General features: G+C 38.4%; 2 protein-coding genes across 2 annotated transcripts; one reads left to right on the top strand and one right to left on the bottom strand.

Moving 5' to 3' along the window:
* Nucleotides 1-663: 663 nt before the first annotated feature.
* On the top strand, nt 664-7,800 carry foxred1 (FAD-dependent oxidoreductase domain containing 1). Its single transcript, XM_056244262.1, has 11 exons — nt 664-839; nt 1,621-1,838; nt 3,449-3,559; nt 3,785-3,903; nt 4,044-4,138; nt 4,220-4,321; nt 4,467-4,543; nt 4,682-4,842; nt 6,991-7,120; nt 7,219-7,323; nt 7,531-7,800. The coding sequence occupies exons 1-11, from the start codon at nt 734-736 to the stop codon at nt 7,783-7,785; spliced, it is 1,479 nt and encodes a 492-aa protein (XP_056100237.1). The 5' UTR covers nt 664-733; the 3' UTR covers nt 7,786-7,800.
* Nucleotides 7,801-8,496: 696 nt separating this feature from the next.
* cry5 (cryptochrome circadian regulator 5) lies at nt 8,497-15,034 on the bottom strand. Its single transcript, XM_056244251.1, has 10 exons — nt 14,762-15,034; nt 14,457-14,651; nt 14,264-14,382; nt 14,028-14,182; nt 10,531-10,671; nt 10,285-10,452; nt 9,413-9,553; nt 9,171-9,322; nt 8,864-9,075; nt 8,497-8,739 (listed from the first exon to the last, which is right to left on the bottom strand). The coding sequence occupies exons 1-10, from the start codon at nt 14,974-14,976 to the stop codon at nt 8,681-8,683; spliced, it is 1,557 nt and encodes a 518-aa protein (XP_056100226.1). The 5' UTR covers nt 14,977-15,034; the 3' UTR covers nt 8,497-8,680.
* Nucleotides 15,035-16,219: the final 1,185 nt, after the last annotated feature.

Below are 16,219 nucleotides of genomic sequence, written 5' to 3'. Positions count from 1 at the left end.
TATACTTTTGTTGTAATTGCTGAAAGAGATTTTCTTTTCATACCTTTTTTTTCTTGGTTTGTTTTTTAAATTTGAACTTCAAATATGATGTTTTGTCTGTACTTGGGGCAGAAAGGTGTCAAATGATCACCTGAAAAGGTGAGGGATAAATGTTTAAAAATGTTCAGAAGTCATTTCTGCAATCAACTGGCCAGATAACCGTTTGATTTGTCTTTAAATGGGTGAATAAAGGAGTGACTGGGATAAAACTGATCAGCGTCTTTCTTTTTAACCAATAAAATCACATGCATGCCCAAGTTTGCATCAAGACTCACTGAGATCTAAACCCCAATCAATATCACACCCCCAATATGCTTAGACCAAGATTTGTTGGTCCGAGAACCAAGTAGTCTATTTTAATGCATTGAAATAGAACGGCTTATTTAAGTTATGATAATTAAAATGGATATTACACTGAGTTTCCTTGGTTTACAGTTCATATAACGACTGGGAAAATTCAAAAACGTCGATCACTCGCACACAATATAAGGGAGAAATGATTTTAGAAGCTTATATACACGCCGCCTAAGGGCCACTCATGGAACCACATATGTGGGCTGGTCTTGCTGTGGCATCATTGTGAGCATGCGCACATGGCCAAATGTTTTTACCCTCCACTGTGAGCGGCGTGTCAGTGGTAAGGTGATTGGAGTGTATTTTCCTGAATAAAGATAACAGTCTGACGACAATTGCAATGTGGCGCAAGTTGTTCGCCTCCGTCCCTGCTTTCAGAGCACCGAAAACGCCCTGTCGGAGTTTTAAAAACAGCAGCAGGAGCGCTGAAAAGGACTTTAATAAAGGTGAGTTGATCCACTTAATATACTTCATGTATTCATACTAGTATGGCAGGCGTTAAACCTTGCAGAGCGAAATTTAAGCAGTTGGAAGAATCACGCGTGTCCTCCATACATTCTCGTTTTTTTTAATCCTAGTATGCGAAAGGTTAGCTTATTAATAGTCATTTGGTCATACTGGCGTTGCTTGGTTTACTTCCTTGGAGCTTCCAGTCACGTAATCAACATTCATGAGCCAAGCCTGGCTCGCAGTAGTCATTCGTCCATTGATTGGCCAACTGCCTAACTACCTCTTTCCTCTCAGCAAATCAGTGAGGGCGAACGTAACGGTGCCTAATTAATATTCATAGGTCTGGCTTTCACTATAGTAGGATTTGTAAATTCGCCTCCTGCATAAAAATAGTATTCAGACTAATACAAAACAGTAATCAAAATTATATATATATATAAAAAAAACCATAAACCACACACTCTCTTACCATATTTAATTCATAAATAATCCTAGTCAGTTTCTTCGTATATTTCTCTCTCTTGCATTTTTGGGATAGAATATAATTACCAAATAAAATAAGGGTTTTCTTCCTACATTCATTTCTACATGTATGAAGGAGAAATTTACCACAAACCAGCATTACATTAACATAAAAATTCTGCCGCCTTATCCAACAATATTACAAACACATTATGGTTTCTAGCCTGGTTGGTAATGATGTAACCTCTGTCTCCAGCCAATAAAACATATACTCAGAAAACGTTTAGGTTATCTGTCATATGTAACTCGTTGCAGAGCTGGAAGCTCAGTTTCGGGCATTTCGGGAGAAAGCGGCCGCGGCGATGCCCGGCAGTGACTGGAGCCCGTTTGAGTTGACCCCTGGCCTGCCCCCTGAGAGGGCCGATGTGGTGATTGTAGGAGGGGGAGTCGTGGGATGGTCCATCGCATACTGGCTGAAGAGGAAGAGTGTGAGGGACAGTCTGAGAGTGCTGGTGGTGGAGAAAGATCCTACTGTGAGTTTATCCAAGGGCACTTAGGAGCACTAGTGAGCATGTTTTTGATTCTACAAAGGTGTTGTAAAGGTAAGCAGCTCACTAGGTTTTGAGACAGAATAGGCTATATACTGTAGGATGTTAATAACCATGTCTTTTCAAAAGTTCACCCTCAAAAAAGAAAAAAAATCGGATCATTTACCTCATGTTGGTCAAGCAAGTATATTTTATTTCTTGTGTAGCGCTTCAAACAGACATTGGCTCATGTTCATGACTCGTGGAAACAGGTCCAGCTTTAATAAAATAATTACAAGTGGACATCTATATTAATTTAATTCGATTTGAAATATTCAATCTAGGTTTACACTGAGAAAGGTTTGATGATGAATATCAAAGTGAAATAAGCAAAATGATCGTAACTTGGATAAATATCTCTATTATGGTAACACAAACCTCAGTTCATAAAATGCACAGAAGTTTTAAATTAAATATATTCAAGAACATATATTTGATTATGACCCTTTTTCCCTGCATCATCAATTATTTATACAACGAAACCAAATTAGATTTACAATGCAACTCCTTCAATTCAAATGAAACTGAATTTAAAAATAATAATCGGATAGGGATTTGAGTCTGTCTGGGAGCCTTGGAAAAGAGAAATCCTGCTTTCCCATAAACAATCCCATCCGCTCTGTGTAAAGCCTCTTACTCATGGTGAAGTTTTTCTCTCTTGTGAATTAAACTTGAAAACATAAAGGTGAGTAAATGATGATGCAATTAATGTTTTTTTTTTGGGTGAACTGGCATATATTAAAATCATGACACCAAAACACACACACACACACACACACACACACACACACACACACACACACACACACACGCTACTGCTAATAGAGACGGACGTGAATCTCGTATAATATCTAGGCAGGTGGAGGGTTTCAGGGGAACTCTGATAATGCGCTAGCCTGGGAAAACCCAGACAATTTCCGGCAAATTTAGATTTGCTCTGAAAGTTAGTCTGGCAAAGAGCTCATTCAAACCCATTTCTAATCCGCCGAAATCGAGGCACCAATCAGAAACATTGGGGCGGGCTTTACACGATGATGACAGCGCTGGGATTTTGAAGCAGATTTTGTAGCCTACATTACAAAGATGGATGCCGCCGTCGAACATCACTCGTTCGAATCAGCTATCGCGTCTGTTTTAAGCGATTTGAACGTTTCCTTTTTGTTAAAAACCGAGCAAAGAACAACACTCGGAGATGTTTCTCCATCGCTCTGCATACGTCATCTCCTTCATCGCTCTGATTAGTTTTAGGTCTATCCTCGACGTCCGTTGGTGACGCCCCTCTGGAAATGATTTGTCTATGACGCTTTGCCAGACCATAACTCAATTACAAGTTACAACTGAGAATGGTCTGGTTTTAACCAGGCTAATAATGCGCTGCAGTACTACACTGAACCAGACTATTTAAATTCTGAATATGATCAAGCAATTCCATTGGATCCAGGATCAGCAGAGCCAATCAGCTTGTGCCATCTGGTAATGATGTGATTGCTTTCAGAATTAGAGTTATATATTTGTGTGTGACTCTTTTTTTGTTCATTGCACAATTCTTTCTGCAGTATTCTCAGGCGTCGACTGTGCTGTCATGTGGTGGAATTCGGCAGCAGTTCTCCCTGAAAGAAAACATCCAGCTGTCAATGACTTCGGCTGATTTCTTGAAGAACATTAATGTAAAACCTTTTATATTGCACTGTTAAAAGCTTCCTGAAACACTATTCTTGTTACATGAAGACTAGGCATTAGTATTTCTGGAGAATTTAAATAAATATTTTGTTGTAAATGTTTCTACATGTGCTTAAATGTTCATTCAGCAGGATCATTTGTGCTGGTTTAGAGTTTGAGAATACTGATAAGTGTTTGTAAATGTGTATTTCTGTTCTGTTGAAATGCCACAGAATCATCTCTGGGTGGTAAATGAAGACCCCGTTGATCTGCAGTTTAATCATTCAGGATATCTCTTTCTCGCCAGCGAGAAATCAGCTCATATTATGGAGGAAAACTACCGCACTCAAAGGTGACCGGACAAGTTGAATCACCGATTTAATATCAGGATATCGAAATTTTACTTTGTGTTAACTCAACCTTTCCTATCATCTGATAAACAGACTCACAATACAAAGTTAAAGATGAATAAAACTAAGATTTCATTCGTAGACACGCTGGTGCGAAGGTCGCCCTCCTGTCACCGTCCCAGCTGAAGGAGCGATTCCCCTGGATAAACACAGAGGGTGTCGCTCTGGCTTCCCTTGGTTGGTGAATGTTTTCCAATCTTTGATACATCTCACATGTGAGCTTCATTACTGAGTAACGTATATATTTTCCTTACCAAGGACTAGAGAACGAGGGCTGGTTTGACCCCTGGTCTCTTCTTAACGCTCTCAGACGCAAGGCTGTGTCTATGGGAGTCTATCAGTGCTTCGGAGAGGTCACAGGTCAGGATTCACAATTACAATTTTTGTCAAAAGAATACTGCAGGATTTCTTACATTTGCTATTTTTTTAATTTAGAGGTTTGCTTGTAAAAAAAAAAAAAGTACTTTTAAAAATTTGTGGTGATTCTTTTGAATGTGATTTTCAGGTTTTAGATGCTCTTCAAATGTGGCAGAAATCGCAGATGGAGACTTTGTTGATGTCAAAAGGATCAAATATGTCAATGTACGTTTTTATGCTACATCTCAGAACCCGCCAGCTGTTTAACACACTGTTTTGACACTCGTTTTCATCGTCTATAAATAGATGCTCTAAAGTTGAAGTGCACTGATAGCATTACAGATAGAAGTGATGTCGTTTTAGGTGCAGATGCCCAACAGTCTGGAGTATCAGCCCGTGGAGAGTGCCATTGTGGTAAATGCAGCAGGTGCAAACTCAGGGAAGATCGCCGCCATGCTAGGCATCGGATTAGGCCCGAAAGAATCCATATCTGGCATTCCGTTTCCTGTGGAGCCCAGAAAGAGGTTAAGACTCATGTTTGTTCAAATTTGTATATGGTAATTTGCAGTGGTTTCTTACCTACTTGGACGAATAAGCAGTGGCATACACTCTAAAATAAAGAATATTTTTATATTATATTATTATTTAAATATTATAATTAATTAAATAACATTTTTCACACACTAAAAAAATATTTAATTGTAATTTAACTGAATGAGCAGTGCTAAATATTTTAAAATAACTGTTGAAAGATATATTATATTAATAATTATATATATATATATATATGCATAACATATGGGTGCGTGTACACTATAAACACACACACACACACACACACACACACACAGTTGTGGTCAGAATTAATGGCACCCCTGGTAAATATGATAAAAAATGGCTGTATTGTTTATCATTTAGATTTTTCATTAAAAAAATTAGCAAAAATCTAACCTTTCATTGAAGTAAAAGAATTGAAAGTGGGGGGGAAATCACATTATGAAATAAATGTTGATCAAAGATCAAAAGGATAAACAATGCAGATATATGTTTTACAGCCATTTTTTATCATATTTACCAGGGGTGCCATTAATTCTGACCACAACTGTATATATATGGAATCATATAAATACATAAACAAAAACATTTATGTTAAATGCGATTAATCACGATTTGACAGCACTAATTATATTATATTGTATTAATATGTTTTATCATTAGTATTCAATAAAAATAAATATTATTTAATTGTAATATACATTAATGAGCAGTGCTAAATTTTCCAAAATAACTGTTGAAAAAAAAAGATTTTAGATCATATTATATTAATTAAATATGTAATTTTAATAAATGAACAGTGCTAAATATTGTAAAATAGCTTTTGAAAAAAAAGATATAAAACTATTTAATATATAAATTAATTAAACGATTTAAAGGGACACTTCACCAATTTGCATTAAGCTTTGTATTGTTAGAAACCAAGTCATATATTATAATGATCGTGGATTTTTACTTTATTTTTCCCTGAGATGGGAGAAATAAGGATTTAAGTGTTTTACTTCCTGCTTATTATGACGTAAAAATCGTAATTTTGCGTCATAATAAGCAGGAAGTCACATTTCATTGAAAAGTGTAGAGACTACAAACAGTAGCTCATCATTTATTCAGGGGGAGGGGCCCACTCACGCTACAGACCTATTACAGATCAGTGGGTGGAACAGATTGCCAACACGAGCGGGTAGAACGACATGACCAGTCCGCCTCAACTCGAGCCAGTGCGGGCTCCTCGTCCGTGACAGGCAGGTCACGGTCTCGCGTTCTACCCGCTCGTGACGGCAATCCGACTGAAATATCCAGCTCCAGATTGCCAGCACTGCGGGCACCAGTAAGTTGAGGAAGCTCAGGAGGAACTATTGTTGTTACTATTGTACTGTTGAACTTTTATTGTTATCATAATTATTTTTGTTGATATCATTATTGAAATAAATGGTTCACATTTTACGTTGTTTTCCTTATCAGTGTTTTATTCCACGTGTATGTTAGATAAATTTGGACGACCAACATTCCATCAGTGGAATTACATGATAATAGATAACAAAATAATGGTCATGCCTACATATTTTTATTCTTATTTTGCAAATCCAAATTGCATTACAATGTTCAGACTGAACATTCAACATAAATCGAAACGAGGAGTAATGATTATGATTTGAATGATTATGATTATGACAATAATGATTTCGGCAACAAACTAGATTTTTTTTCTGTGAAATGAATTTCAAACTCTGGCGGCACCCAGCCTTGTAGACGGGAGAGTGCTTTCTCTGAATCTGATAGGCGGATACCTCCTCAGCATTGTTCTGGATTAGTAGGAGTGGCTTGCGGAGCTGTGCAATGTGGTGCATTGTGGGAGTTGTGGTTTTCAGTACAAATCCGCCCTAAAGTTACTTTCTGTCTTTACTCGGTCAAGAAGGCACCAAATTCGAAAATTGTATTATATTTCGACTACATATATGACCCACTTTCAATAAAGATGAATGTTCCCACGGGTGAAATGCTCCTCTAAGTAATTGATTAATTGACTCCATTCATCGATCCATTCTCCAGACAATTAAAATGGCATTAATGATATAATTGTGGAGTCTCACTAACTGCATCATTGGTATCTCTCACAGGTTTGTTTATGTGGTGCATTGCCCCGATGGACCAGGGTTGGATACTCCATTTCTGATCGACTATTCAGGGGTTTACTGTAGGCGAGAGGGACTGGGAGGAAATTACATCACGGGAATGTCACCAGAGGAGGTATAGGCATGTTTTGATCTGAACTCAAAAGTATGAGTTTCAAAGTCTGCATGCATTCGTTCGTTCATTCATTCATATATTATTTCTGCCTTTTGCAGACAGAAGAACCAGATATCAGTAACCTTGATGTGGACCACGAGTTTTTTCAAGAGAAGGTCTGGCATCGTCTGGCCAATCGTATTCCTGCATTTGAACAACTGAAGGTGAAAGTCGTAATATAGAATTGTTTTTCATGTTATCCGCTTCGTGAAGGGAAAGTTTTCTTCAGCTTTCTTTGTCTCGGGACTAATTTAGCAGTTTCTGATGCTTTTAAGATGGTAAAGTGCAGTGTATGGCTTAGAACTGTGTGTTGGTAAATTCTACCGCTTCGTTTTTTTTCCAAATTAAGCACTTTGCTTTATATCTGTCAGGTTTCAGGCGCGTGGGCTGGATTTTACGACTACAACACCTTTGACCAGAATGGCCTTGTAGGACTGCACCCTCTAGTGCACAACATGTACTTTGCCACGGGCTTCAGCGGTCACGGACTACAGCAGTCTCCTGCGGTCGGACTCGCCGTGGCTGAGCTTATTCTGGACGGGGGCTATAAGACCGTCAACCTCAGTGCTTTTGACCTTAAACGGATCTTCCTGCGGGAGCCCATACTGGAGAGCAACATTGTGTGAAGACTGAAGAGCACAAAAACATAGAGTATCTGTCCTCAGGATGGAGCCACTTAACATGAACGTTGCAAGAAGCACATCATGGTTCAGACAGAACTCTCAACGGATCAATGGAATCGATTTTTCAGGAGGATGAGTTCAGTTTGGTAATGGAACATTGTAAGAAAACTCAAATTATTAGGACATTAACGAGGAGAGTTATAAAGGCGGCTGTGGTTTCAACAAAACTTACTGTTCAAGAAATATTTGAAATGACTCAATGGTAGAGATCAGGGAATTCATTTGTTATTTTGTAATTGCATATTTAAATATGCATATGACATAGATCATGAAATATCATATTTTTTCATATTTGTCTTATTCACACTGTTTGAGAAATGAATACCAAAAATAATCATAAACTTTAAAAGTTTGTCCTTAATGTAAACCGGCCTTCATGGACTGAATTTTATAAGTCTGTATATTTTTAAATGTCTGTTAATATGGATGTGAATACAAGTGAATATTGTGGAAGAATGCTGAAGAAAATGTGCTGTTTTTATTGTAGCATAATTTTATTTTATTTTGTAAAAAAAAAATCTGAATATATATATATATATACACACACACATATATATAAATGGCATTTTCTGCTTTACTTTAAAGTGTATATATGTGTATGTATATATGAGAAATTAATACAGAATTTAAAAGAATATATACACTCTTTAAGCATTTAAAGTGCACATTTATAGCATGCAAAAATGAACATGTTTCTTTAGTGTAAGAAGCATGACAGCTAAACAATCTTTTAAAATTTTGCATCACATATGTATCAAAGTTATAAACGGTATAAAGAACCATAATTGACCCATAGAGGAACACAGTATATCAATATTCAAGATGAGAGAGTCCAGCTTTATCTCTTTGCCTTCTTCTCAAGCATCTCAATGATAGGTGTCGCTTTGCGTTTTACACCTGGACAGAGAAAACAAGAATCAAACTCAGACTCAAAATGTCTGTTTGAGTTAAGAAACTCATCAGAAGATAATATATGTTTATAATTGTGAATAATATCAATATTTTAGGTCTAAATAATTACCTTTAGTGATGGGTTTGTCCTCTGGAGAGCGCTTTGCATAAGCTGCTTTCATTCTCTGAATATTCTTTTTATGGACAACTTCATGCTCCACAATAGGACGAGGGTAATCTTTTCCCACAATGCACCCTGCTCTCTCCTGAATGCTCCGAGGAGCTTTCCAGGGTTCATATATGTACTCAGCAGGGAATTTCTTCAGCAGCGGAAGGTATTTCCTGGTAGACATGTGAAGAGAGTTGAGTTATTATTTAGTAAGTAGTTGTTTCACAGATACTTTTAAAGCAGAACAGAATGTAAAAAAGAAACTAACTTGATGTAATCCCCATTTTTGTCTGTTTTCTTGCCAAAGGCGATGGGAGAGTAAACCCTGAAGTACTGATGGAAGAACGCGCTGGCAGAGAGCCACTGCCAGTTTCCTGCATTTAACGACCAATCAGCATCCAGCAGCAACTCCTCAAACACCTTCGGATGACAGTGAGCAGAAACACAGCAGGTTAATGATTATATGTCTCATCTAGCTGTGCTGTTCTATACTATAGCTGGTCCTCAAACCTTTTGGCCCTCCTCCCAGCTTATCCACAAGTCTCCTCGGGTCAGGAAACAGGCGACCGCATGCCGGGCCAGATGATGGATCCAGCCCTCCTGACGTAACTGTGTCATGATGGCATCAATGAACGGGAAACCGGTCCGGGCCTGAAATCACACATACACGTCTTCTGTAACCAAAACTGAAATGATTTTTTCTATTTATCTTAAAACAGAAGCCATATATTTAATTAATAATCAATTAATTAATCAGATCAACATTCAAATAAAATCAGAGCTCTATATCAAATTTGTTATCGCTCATAAGGCAGTTTTAATATAAGCTTTTTAATGATACATTAATTCTTTGTTGAATAGTTTAAACAGTTTCGGACTTGTTTTCATGATTGTTTAATGTATGTTTGAATTAATCTGTCAAGACTAATCACAAACAGATTAAGTAAAAATAGAATGACAAATGTAATATAGTGAATATCGTTAGCAAAATATCTTTAGAGCTTCTTTCTAGCAAACAAGCTGCTACTTTTATAGTACAAAGCTCATTGCAATTATTGGATGGTAATGTTTATTAAAGATTTGTTCACATATCAACTGAATACAATCCATCAAAATGAAATCGATTAAAAACAACAAATTGATTTTGTCAACCCAAACATGTCAGCTGACATGTTTACCTGTTGTAGCGTATCCACACTGTGTGACTGTGCATGAAATAGACACTGACAGTCAAAACGCGCCGTTTCCGTCAGTGATTTCGTCCCTTGCTAAAATACTGGCGCATCACTATATCATTGAGTTTTTAATACATTACAATAATACATTTTAGTACAATAAATACATTTCAATACAATCAAAAAAGCACAACAGCTTCGCTTTACCTCCCTCCATGCAGCGAGGTGCTCAGGATTGTTTTCCCAGTCCACCTGCACACAGTGAGGGTTTCCTTCCATTCTGTTGAAGTTTGGGATCCCGACGGCAGTCGTGTAGAAAAACTCTCTCCACAGCAGCTGGCCATGCAGGGAAACCGGAGGTTCAGAGTGCTTCTTCTGCAGGAGACACATCACACTCTTGAACTGTTAAACAACTGCTAGCGGCTCAGGTCATGCGTGAGACACCTGACGTACCCCTCTGTACACGTCTGAGAGCCTCCACCAGAAGGTGCGCGCAGACAGGCAGCCGAACCGGACATAGGGGCTCAGGACGGTGGTGCTGGGGATCAAGGCGTTGGGGGACGTCTGTGGTTTTTCAAACTTGCACACCCACCCCTGCAAAAAGACAACAAAAAAAAACATTTGGCAAGATGATGTTGTTATATATTGATTGTTTTGCTTGATTAAAGCTTAAGATTTAATTGTATTGATTGAAAATATTTGTATAAAATATGATACAGCATGAGGTTAGACGTATATTTATTGGAATCATTGTATTGCATTTCATGATGTATTTTGATCGCCACAATTAAAATGACAATTAAAATGACCTTTAATCATTCAATTAAATAGTCAAATTATATTTCATTTTTTAGTTAAGATATTTAAAGTGGGAACTAATATGTATATGCATTTTTATCTATGAAGCCTATTCTAACAATTAAAACATTAATATTAAATCTTATTTATTTCCACTATAAAAAGTTTTTATACCATTGTTTTCAAATATTTATATACAGTATGTATATTATACACACACACACACACATATATATACACTCACCGGCCACTTTATTAGGTACACCTGTCCAACTGCTTGTTAACACTTAATTTCTAAGCAGCCAATCACATGGCGGCAACTCAGTGCATTTAGGCATGTAGACATGGTCAAGACAATCTCCTGCAGTTCAAACCGAGCATCAGTATGGGGAAGAAAGGTGATTTGAGTGACTTTGAACGTGGCATGATTGTTGGTGCCAGAAGGGCTGGTCTGAGTATTTCAGAAACTGCTAATCTACTGGGATTTTCACGCACAACCATCTCTAGGGTTTACAGAGAATGGTCCGAAAAAGAAAAAACATCCAGTGAGCAGCAGTTCTGTGGGCGGAAATGCCTTGTTGATGCCAGAGGTCAGAGGAGAATGGCCAGACTGGTTCGAGCTGATAGAAGGGCAACAGTGACTGAAATAACCACTCGTTACAACCGAGGTATGCAGCAAAGCATTTGTGAAGCCACAACACGCACAACCTTGAGGCGGATGGGCTACAACAGCAGAAGACTCCACCGGGTACCACTCATCTCCACTACAAATAGGAAAAAGAGGCTACAATTTGCAAGAGCTCACCAAAATTGAACAGTTGAAGACTGGAAAAATGTTGCCTGGTCTGATGAGTCTCGATTTCTGTTGAGACATTCAGATGTTAGAGTCAGAATTTGGCGTAAACAGAATGAGAACATGGAACCATCATGCCTTGTTACCACTGTGCAGGCTGGTGGTGGTGGTGTAATGGTGTGGGGGATGTTTTCCTGGCACACTTTAGGCCCCTTAGTGCCAATTGGGCATCGTTTAAATGCCACGGCCTACCTGAGCATTGTTTCTGACCATGTCCATCCCTTTATGGCCACCATGTACCCATCCTCTGATGGCTACTTCCACCATGTCACAAAGCTCTAATCATTTCAAATTGGTTTCTTGAACATGACAATGAGTTCACTGTACTAAAATGGCCTCCACAGTCACCAGATCTCAACCCAATAGAGCATCTTTGGGATGTGGTGGAACGGGAGATTCGCATCATGGATGTGCAGCCGACAAATCTGCGGCAACTGTGTGATGCCATCATGTCAATATGGACCAAACTCCCTGAGGAATGCTTCCAGCACCTTGTTGAATCTATGCCACGAAGAATTGAGGCAGTTCTGAAGGCAAAAGGGGGTCCAACCCGTTACTAGCATCGGGTACCTAATAAAGTGGCCGGTGAGTGTATATATATATATATATGTATATGAAGACCTCCGATACAAAAGCCTCTATAAGCCACCTCTGTCAAAAAAGAGATAATAATATTGAGTGAATGCTCTCCGCATATAGTATACGCTCATCAAATACTTTCACTTCAAACTCACTAAATCCCAGTCTCGCCTTATTCAGAAATGCCGGTACTTGGGTAGAAACCTTTACATAGGAGCCTGATAAATATGTTAAAGCTCCAGTCGGCAAGTCTGGCAGATTGAGTGGATTTAGGAAAATTTTGAATGTTTACAACTCTCATGCCCCTCCCCCACTATCAACGGATACCCTCCCACCCAGTTCATGCTCGTCAGTGCGTGTGCACCAGATTTTCAGTGAACGCCAGGACTCTCAAGTGTCACGCATTGAGCGTGACAGTCACTCATTTCGGTCTTTTGTCACTCTCTCCCGCCACACATTGTATTTCTCACGCTGAAAAACTATTTGAAATATATTTAATATGCCGCAGCGCCCAAAACTCTGGCCGCGCCGCTCTCACTGTGGAACCGGCATGAATCAAGCGTGTTTCCTCTGGTGTTGTTCGTCGAGCTACACAATAGCCAATCAGAAAATAGCACTATTGTATCTGGGTAAGATTTAACGCAACAACCAATGACAAAAATGTATCCAACCCCCCCGTCGGCTGGGTGTCACTCTTACCTGTCTTCAAAACTTGAGAGCCCTGGAACGCGCCCGTCTCATCAGCATCCATCAACACCATGGAGTATTTGGAGGTATGCTGTCCTGGCTAATCTACCGATAGATTGCAATTGCTAACGTCATTTATACTCTAAATGAGCTTACTTGATTTTCCGCCATCACTCTTCGTTACTGCGCGAACTTCCACGAACTTCAGGCATGTGCATGTGATTGTAACGTGCGCGAGGGTTGGCGTGTGCCCGATCTGTGATTGACAGTCAGATCTCACACCCCCCTGCGCTGATTGGACATGATAAACCGGGAGCTGTGGATTTTTGCAAAACAAATAACACGCTCCAGGTGGAGTTAGAAGCTCGGGTTTTTTTCTAAAACCACTTTATTTATGTTGTTCTGTCAGATTATAGTGTCGATTTCACTGAATATGATCAAAAAAATGTTGCCGACGGCAGCTTTAATATTAAACAAAAACTTTAGATGGACTTAGAGGCTTTTGCATTTAATATTCAAATATTGAATGTTGTAGGTTGATTTATTTAAGGTCATATTTACATTTTGGTGGTAAATTTTTTTTTTTATATATATGTCTGACTTTTATAAGGTTCATAGTCTGCGTCCGAAATCGAATACTTCCCTACTATATAGTATGTGAAAAACAGTAGCAGTAAAAAAAAACAAAGGAGTAATATGTCCGAATATATCGTATTTGAATAATGATGACATACTACTTCGGCCGAGATTCTGAAGTACGCATTCGCTAGACACTTTACTATCCCATGAGGCCAAGGGAGAGGATTTATGAATGGAAGTGAAGCGACACAACTGACCCTGGTAGCTCACATGACAGTAACAACATGACAGATGTAGTACATCTGAATTTCATTCATACTACCCCATATTCGCACTACATAGAACATACTTTTAAACGGTTGTGAAGTAAATGAAGTTTCAAATATAGTACCTACTTGGACGCAGCAATATATTTATGCTATTAAAATGCACTGAAAGGTGTTAGGGCATGTACCATTCTCTGCATGTGCTCCTCCAGCCTGCGCAGAGCTTCCTGTTCACCCCCCGGGAACAGATCTGGTCCTGAGGATGATGTATCCAATCCAAGATCTTCAAGCGTTGGAATTCCAAACTTCTCTTCATGGTCCTCAGAAAATGGAGTGGACACACCTTCCAGAGAAAGAGGCATAATGAAGGAGAGAAAACCAGCAACAATCCAATCTCATTCAGTATGATGTCCGGGGCGGATACCTTTCATGTCCTCTTTGGTTGGAGCAGGAACAGGTTTTTTAGGGGGTCCGATGGCTTTCAGCACACTCTGGAAGCGAACGTAAGTCAGGGGAGTCTTGCCGTTGTTCTCGTCGATAATTCTGTATGAAAAAGCAGGTGAGTGTTTCTATGCAAATCTTTATCAAAATATGATTTACACATTATGACGCTTTACCTGTCAATGTTGTGGAGAGTGTGAGAAATCTTTGGAATAACTTCCACGCCATATGCCTTGGCCAACTTCATGACTTCCTTATCTCTGCTCTGACTGTACGGCTCCGTATCAACCTCAAAAGTCAACCGAGTGATCTTCCATTTCTCAAAGAGCTTTGGAAGGACCTCTGTGGGCGGCCCACTGACAACAAACAGCCTAGCGGTACAAGAAATTACACAAAACATGCTTGAGAAAAACATCTGTCCACATTTGATCCTCCACCCCATCTTTAGTTTTCCTTAGAATAGTTTTTTTTTCTTCCCTACCTGGAGTTGAGTTTCTTCAGACTGGAGTCCAGGTCTTTGAGAGCTTCCATCAGAAATCTCCATCGATTGATGCCGATGTGAGTGTTAGTGGAGTACCAGGGGTCCAGCAGGAACAGGGGGTAGATGTGTCTACAGTCTTTCAGGGCAGCGATCAGAGCAGGGTTATCATGTAAACGCAGTCCTTTGCGGAACCAGTGAACGGAGTTTTGGCTCATGGTCGCGTTCGGCACGCACAGACCTCCACACAGGTAGTCAAGAGGACACTGGAAAAACTGGTACAAATAGTTTTTTTTACACAAAAGTCCATTTACACAAATGTGTTTTATATAATGTTGGTTTTAAAATGGACTTCAATAGAAATATTTTCATAATAATAATTTCTGTTTTGTATTTTTTGCTTGATATTTTGTTAATTTCCCCTTTTTCTATTTTTTTGTTTATTTAAAAAAAAAAATTAAGAGGTTTAAAAGGAACTTAACTTTTTATATAAAATATATATATATAAAAACTATCAAATCCATGTCTACCTCAAACCAGTATCTTTCATTTCTGCCTCTCACTTTGAGCTCATTACACTTTTTGTCTGAACTGCCATTTTCTATTGAAAACATAATTCACGTAAAATGAGATTTCAACTGTATATTAATATTGTTAATGGTATTTCATTAGTTGAATATTGAGTACCGCAACGTCTTGTATAGTTGCGCTTTCAATTGTACTATATTTTTAAATTCCATTCACGCTTATTTGTATATCCCATTTTACAATACATCTCGTTTCAAATATACACATATAAAAGTAATTTATTATTCATGTGATGGTAAAGATGAATTTTCAGCATCATTACTCCAGTCTTCAGTGTCACATAATCCTTCAGAAATCATTCTAATATGCTGATTTGCTCAAGAAACATTTATTATTATTATCAGTTTAAAATTGTGCTGCTAAATTTTTGAGTGGAAACGGTATGTAGTAGCCTACTGCAATAGTCAAATAGCTTATTATAAATCAAAATGTAGATTTAGACACAATGAAATGAATTTCTGACTCTAATGTAGGCTACCTCATTTAGTTGATATCATTAGTATTACTACTACTATTATTGTTGTTGTTAATATTATTATTATGCCATCGATCTGATTTAAAACTTTGCCAGTACACAGAGTATTACTATTTTGCAACAAGCATTTTCTTTCCTCCGGTTGCGTTTAAAGTCTCTGCAATCAAATACATTCTGAGTCAATTGTGCAGTATAACTAAACTAAATACTCAATAGCTAATTTGAACCTATAAAAAAACATCAGTACTTACAGGTTACGTGCATAGACAGTAAAAGAGGTGAGGTCTCGCTGGCGTTTTGTAACAGCTTTCTTGATGTTACAAAAGATGTAAAAATTCAGCAGCACGTGTCTCACAAGGTCAGCCAATCAGAGACTGTTTACATGCCTAGGCACGTCC

This window comes from Rhinichthys klamathensis, unplaced genomic scaffold, assembly GCF_029890125.1.
Source record: "Rhinichthys klamathensis goyatoka isolate OS25496 unplaced genomic scaffold, OSU_Roscu_1.1 h1tg000027l_1, whole genome shotgun sequence".
Lineage (NCBI taxonomy): Eukaryota > Metazoa > Chordata > Actinopteri > Cypriniformes > Leuciscidae > Rhinichthys > Rhinichthys klamathensis.
Note: the sequence above shows the minus strand (reverse complement) of the source record. Positions and strands in the feature narration are given on the sequence as shown.